The sequence below is a fragment of the Cupressus sempervirens genome, chromosome 5 (genome assembly GCF_028749045.1).
Source record: "Cupressus sempervirens isolate cs-2001-9-10 chromosome 5, ASM2874904v1, whole genome shotgun sequence".
Classification (NCBI taxonomy): Eukaryota; Viridiplantae; Streptophyta; class Pinopsida; order Cupressales; family Cupressaceae; genus Cupressus; species Cupressus sempervirens.
Window position 1 is genome coordinate 641624232 of NC_143122.1, and position 7112 is coordinate 641631343.

The 7112-nt window shown below is 34.5% G+C and overlaps 1 protein-coding gene across 1 annotated transcript; it reads right to left on the minus strand.

The window, feature by feature from the left end:
• Nucleotides 1-714: 714 nt before the first annotated feature.
• Nucleotides 715-4389, minus strand: LOC149557542 (cysteine-rich receptor-like protein kinase 2). Its single transcript, XM_089832182.1, has 7 exons — nucleotides 3414-4389; nucleotides 2584-2748; nucleotides 2206-2336; nucleotides 1879-2092; nucleotides 1549-1780; nucleotides 1303-1453; nucleotides 715-1187 (listed from the first exon to the last, which is right to left on the minus strand). Exons 1-7 carry the CDS (start codon nucleotides 4150-4152, stop codon nucleotides 879-881), a joined length of 1941 nt encoding a protein of 646 aa, XP_089688308.1. The 5' UTR covers nucleotides 4153-4389; the 3' UTR covers nucleotides 715-878.
• Between the last annotated feature and the right edge of the window lie 2723 nt (nucleotides 4390-7112).

Genomic DNA, 7112 nt, shown 5'->3' on the forward strand with positions numbered 1-7112 from the left:
ATGTGTTATCATAGGAGAATAATTCATGATAGGTCTTAAACAAGATGTGGAAATTGTGCATACTAAAATGCACAAACAATGAACGACTCTCATGATTTCACAGATGAGAAATAAAAAACAAAAGAACAAAACTAATTTTGTTGATGCAAGATTGTCAAGAACCCAACATGTTCCTATATCGAAATTACACCATTAGAAAAACTATAATTTTTAAAAAGAAGTCTTATTAGCACAAGAACAGGAATACAATATGAGTAATACACCTTTTAGATGTCTTATAGCTTGCATAACATGGTGTTGTGTGTTTGAATCCCCTTCGAGAGCTTTCATTTTTCTCCATGGATATGAATCGGTTGTTGAAGAAGCTAGTAAGTTTGTGTAAGTGCTTGGCCATAAGGATTCGATGAGCACAATATATCAAGTCTGCTCCTTATGTAGGCAATCACACCTCCTTCATCCAAACATGGTCCAGGAAACCATAGGAAACCATAGATCATGACCTCGCATAATTAGGATATCATGTCTTCAACATACCAAACATTTGTAAATCAAATACAAATGCTTGTTGCCAAACTACAATTGTACAATTGTTCATTCAAAACGACATTGTGCTACTACGTAGAATCTCGGAGTCAACTAAAGAAGTGTCAATATTAAAGAAATCAAGTAAACAAATTCTCAAGATGCAAGAAATGAGAACATCAAATGCACAGATTTAAGCTAGGGAAAATATTCTATTAATTTATTATTATTAATTTACAATGGAAAATTCAATTTATAGTGTAAGGAAGATCAATTTGAATAGTAAGTGTTATCTAAATTATAAGCTAGCCAGTTGTAGGGTGATATAGTGACAACCTAGTAGTGAACAGGAATAACTAACGAGGGAATAAAGACACAGTAACAGATGCATGAGATCCTGGTGCTGAATTTCTTGACGAAGAAGTTTGAGTTGTATCATTTACATTACTCTCTAGAAACGCCGGTTTGCTTGGCAGATCAATTATCTCCGCATCACTTGTTAACATTGACACAATTTGGGTCATACTTGGACGCATGGATGGAATGGCCTTTACACAAAGTAGAGCAATCGTTATTATCTTCACCATTTGCTCTTGTGGGTACTCTCCCTTCAACTTCGGATCAACCACCTCCAACATTTGCTCCCTCTCATACAGTTGCCAAATCTACAACCACAAAATTTAACAATGTATTCATCATAATATATGGCTCCGATGATTCATGAACAAATTAATTAAGAGCAATAACTAGTTACAACAGTTGAGAAGATTGAGAACACACCCATTGCAAAAGAAGTTGAAGAGGATCTGGCAACTTTTCATCTATACACTTTCTTCCACTAACAATCTCAAGAACCACCACCCCGAAACTATATACATCAGCTTTTTCAGTTAATTGCCCTCGAATGACATACTCAGGCGCAGTATAACCGCTGTTTTAAATATATATGTTAGATATGAATAGTTTTAAATCTGCAAACTTATGGTGGATTATAATTGATTAGAATATTAGTGTAAGTGCGCTTACATTGTTCCTCCAACTTTGGTGGAAACATGGGATTCCCCTTCAGGATAGAATCTAGCCAATCCGAAATCTGCTATCTTTGGAAGAAATTTATCATCTAGAAGAATGTTTCCAGGCTTGATATCTCTGTGCACTATACGAACATTCGAGTCCTCATGAAGATAAGCAAGGCCTCGAGCTGTGCCAACTATGATATTCAAACGTGTTTCCCAATCCAAAAACATCCCTTTCTCTCCTGCAGTTGCATATAATGTTACAATTTCACATAAGCGATCAAGTACAAGCAAACCCAACTTCAATAGTACATCTTGATTAATCTAAATCATTACGCACCGAAAAGATGTTTGTCAAGACTATTGTTTGACATAAATTCGTAAACGAGCAGGCGTTCATTGCCGTGCGAGCAACAGCCAAGCAATCGAACAAGATTGCGGTGACGAACACTGCTGATCAGCTTCACTTCTGTCAAAAATTCATTCATTACTCGCGTTGTTTGTCTTTCGCTGAGCTTCTTCACTGCAATCAGTTTCCCATCTACAAGTTTGCCCTGAACACAAATACAGTTTAGAATTAGTATCATTGAGGGACCCAAGGAGACAATATTAATATATTATTCTTTTCAAGAAGACAATATTGTTGTTTTCAAGTTGTATTATAAACCTTATAAACTTCGCCAAATCCCCCCTTTCCAAGCAGGTTGCTCGGATCAAAATTATGAGTTGCATCCCGTAGAGTTTCATAATTGAAAATTGTAACTTGATCCAGTGCCTCTCTTGCACGCACATCATCCTCTGCAGATTAGACGACGTTATATTTCAGTTACATTTATTTGTTTGAATTTGTGTTATGCTTCAGTCACTTGTTCGAATTGAGTACACGTAAAACAAATCTTATCATGTTACATAATTTGACTATTCTTTATGTACTAATATTTCTAAAATTTAACAAAAATTAAAAAATTTCTTCATTTTCCCTCATCTCAATACGTTAAAATCTGAAAAGAATCAGATATAAAATATGCTCTGAAATTTAAAGCACCTGCTTTAGCGAAGAACGGTATGAAGCCTTTAAACTTCCGACAGCACTGATAATATCTACAAAGAAGAGAAACGCACACCGCCGCGAACAAACCTCCTCCTCCAATGCTTCCTACCAATATAGCAACTGTGTTCGAATCTGACCCACTTTTATTCTCTTGGGACACTGTTAAACACAAATACAAACCATAGATATATAAATGTACTTAATTTGGGGAAGAGATCTAATAGTCATTAGTCTAAACTAGTTGTAGTCTATATTTGAATTACTGCTACATCAAAACATCTAATCATAGTTTATAAGAAACCCTAAATAATGATAGCACATGTGCTCATAATTGATCATTTTTAACTTTCTTGGTTGCTGATTGATCCATTTTTGCCCTTATTTGGGGGTGGACATAACATTGAGGGGTGGACATAACAGGTTGCCTATGAAAGATTTTAAGCTCTTTTAAGCTCTTCACTCACATATGGTGGAATACCAAAAAAATCTACAAATTTTGATCATCATTTTTATTTTTAAGAATATTGCGTAACTACCACTGAAACATTTCACCTCAAAAAGTGATGTTTTTGTTGGAAGAATGTTTCAAAATAATATTTTTTTACCAGTTTAAGCTCTAAGCACAATATAGAAAGAGACCTTAAATACTCAAATGCTAAAATCTTTTCTTTAAACCCTTGAATCACAAAATACACCAAAAAAATTGAAATAATTTAACTATTTAGGAGATCTCAATAGAGAAAGTTAAGCTAATCGAGTACCGAGTATCTGCCCCTATACAAGTCCAGAACAGAGCAAGCTATGAAAAAGAAGTTGGGGCGTACCGGTGAGATTATGAGAAAAAAAGGGATAATTTGCATAGCGCATAAAACAACCGGCCATTAGAGCACGGGCTTCCCGGTTGCGGATACAATTCGTCGTAAGACGCCCCTGAGCTTCCGAGAGGCATTCTTGACACGTGTCGTTATCAAGGGTTTTCACGCACTGACCAAGAGCATAGAGAGAATCGAGGGAGCCAACGGCATAACCACCGTTTCTAGAAACGTTTGCGATGACCTCAGTTAGTAGCTTCTGCGCCATGTTTGAGAAATCTACAGACTCGGTGGCCGAGGAACACTTCTGACTATCTCCACCGTCCGTTCCCTCATTGAAGAAACTGTTATTCTCAAAACGTAGAAAGCAGCCATCCAGATGAAGCTTTGCTCCGTTAGATCTTGGGCAAAGTTGTTTCAGTTTCACCTTTGCCGCGTTGAAGCACTCTAAACATTCATTAGTCGTGAGATATTCTCTGCATTGAGCGAGTCCGAAGACTGGATCTGTCGTACCGTTGTTGATGACTGACGTGGCGAAATGTGATCCATTCGAAGATAGATTTGAGGCAAGCGATTGGTAAACAGCAGCTTGATTGTTATTGAAAGTAGTAACATTTCTGTAGATCCAGCCACTTATACTCTCGCTACATCCGGAGCCGAGGTAAGTGATCTGCGGATCATCTGCTGCTGAAACCACTGCAATTGCGATTATACTGCCCACAAATAATACTACGCTGCTGCTTTCTGACATTTCCCTGCGCAAAGAGAGATGAAATTTGCGTTCACAAGTATTTTGAACAGCTATATTGATACGGTTTCCTTAATGAATAGAATCTGAGCGGCTTTTAAGAGGAATACTCTTTGACAGTGATATGATTTGAATTATGGTAGCCTTAAGGGACCCTAGTGGCCTAGAAAATCGTCTGGTATCAGGACTCAATAGAGTAGGTGATTCTGAACAAAAGCATCTCAATTTCAAAATAGATATATTAGTGATTGAAAACAAAAGCATTGAAACTACAATACAATTCAAAAATAGTAAAACAACCTTTTTTAAAGTCTTGGTTTATGTGTTGATTGATGCTTCTGAATTTGGATGTACAACCACGTGGGACTTTTTCTTGGAAAAAACCAAAATAATTCATAACTATTTATAACTTTTTAAACTAAAAGTCAAAAGTTTTAGTAAAATATATTTAAAAATGTCATTTCAATGAGAATATTGAGTTTGATAATAAAAAAGAAATCTCATTTTGTTTTTGTTGAGATTTGATATCAAAATAAATAGAAAGAATTTTTTGTCAAAAGATATCATTTTGAAATGAAAATCAATTCATTAAAATCAGATTCAATTTTCACCAATACGACATAAGAAAAATAGTAATATAAATTTATTATTGATAATATTTGAATCAAATAACAACTTAATTTTTTTATTAAGGTAAAAGAACATTTCACTAGAATTTAGTAGTATAAAGAAACAATGTTTTATATGATAAGGATCAAAATTATGACTATGGTGGCAAAAGATAAAACATTGAATTTTCATATCCAGATGCTTTCACCTAGTATATGATAGTTCTTGTTGATGCTTCCAAACTACCTTTTAGATATGTTGAGATTTGGCATGCTTTTAGAATGGAGATATTGTGTACAATCTAGAAAGATCGTGATGTTGTTTTATTCTCTCACAACTTTTTTGATATTTATGTTGCAATGTACTCTAAAGCATGTATGTGTGATAATGTCAGGTTGCAAATTCAAGTACAAACTAACAAGGTTGTGTTGGAAGCAGATCACTTCCAAGCACTACTTTCTCACTGGGGAAATGCCCCTTATATGTTTTCTCGAGTACCTCCAAATACTTTTTCTGGTGACCGCACTCCTCTCCATGGTTGCCGATGAGGTTGAAGCAATTCTACTCGCCACTTATAAACCCTAGGTTGCAACCTCATTGTTGCTCTCCTAGTGGTTGATTTTGTGGCTATTAATTCTTGGCCTCGCCTTGTCAAAGGTTGGGCTCAGGCTGGTCCTCAGTTGCTCTCCTTGCTGCCGCTGATGCAGGTTGGTCGTTTGCTCCCCATGACCCCAAGTGGGCTTTCCCCCAACTAGATCTTACTATTTCTCCTCTCAGGGTTGAGGAAGAAGCTGATAAAGATACTATTGCTACTGAAGTTGGGCTCCTCCTGAGCCAACCATTGATGCCAAGGATTTCTAGGGTTCTAATGATAAAGACCCTCTTTTGGCTAGCACTGCTATTGTAGCCTAAAGTTTTCTATTTTTGCTAATATGTTTTTTGATCAATAGTTGATTTTAGGCCTTAGGCCAGAAATTTCCTTGGCCCCTTTTTTGTGAATATCTATCTTTATTATTTTAATTAATAAAAAAGGTCTTTTCATAAAAAATATAATAATCTTAGTATAATTATAATCTTAAATGTCGATTATTACTTAAGTCCTAATTTTAAATAAATATATTTCAATTGATAATAAATATATTTAAATATTCTTATGATATTTTTAAATAATCATAATTGTAATAATAATTGATATTTCTTATAAGTTATAAACAATTTAAATATAATAAAATTAATTAAAATTTTTTTTTTATTGGTAAATGGTCGAAACCTTGATTAATTTTATTAACTTAAAAAATATTACAGCTGCTTTACTTCTTTCAAACAAGCACTAGTAGGAAAGAATAGAGAAGAAAACCTCTAGTCTCGCCTAGGACATAAAGTCCTAAATAATTACATCATAAAAGGGGCATACCCCAATGAGCAAATAACCTATCAAATAAAGTTTCAAATTATATCATAACTACGGGCATACCCCTACTAACAAAATATTTCAATATGGATATACACTAACAATAGAAAATTTAGAATACATATAATCTGATGTCCATAGAAACCCTTAAACACATAGATTTCTTGGCTAGAGTAGTGCTCCTTTCATCAAACTTGATAGAACAACAAAGTTATTATGTAAATTAACAATTATAAGAAAAGCCACCTATGTGAATCTAAGACATGAATAACTTGTAATCAAAAAATGGTGATTAGTAAAAAAGTGGTCAAAATTTAGAAATCCTCTGAGCCTATGCATTAACATAAATTTGAGAGCTTGTGATCTCATCAAGAAAAACAATTAAGCCTAATCTAATCAGTATCTCTAGCCCGAAGCTTCAGTATAGATCTCCTCAAGGATACAAAAAGGTTCAAATTGGATTCAAATTACCTTAAATACTAATTTCAAATTCAAAAAAATAGTTGCAAACCATGGCTATACTACTAACCGAGATGACAAATTAAGGATCATAAATAGACAATCCAAGCAACCTCCTTTAATCCATTTTCAAACCTTAACACCCAGTGAGCCTGATATTGATTTTGTACTAATTAATGGTCTATATAGACAAACTAACCCTAACCCTATTTTTGAGGAAGCAAACCCTAATCTGACATTATAAATGAGGAAATTCAAATTTTCCATTAATCTAGTTTAATAAGACAAAGAATTGAAATTGTATCACCTCCTCTTAGTCAGATACAAGGTCATGAAACCCCTAAATCTAATGTTTAAATTATGATCAAGTCTTAAAAATTATCAAAACAAGCCCTAACTACAAAGCATTACTGAATCGATACAACATCCTAAAGAGCTCTACAATCCAAATACCAGTAGAGATACCGATCAAAGAAATGCTTGC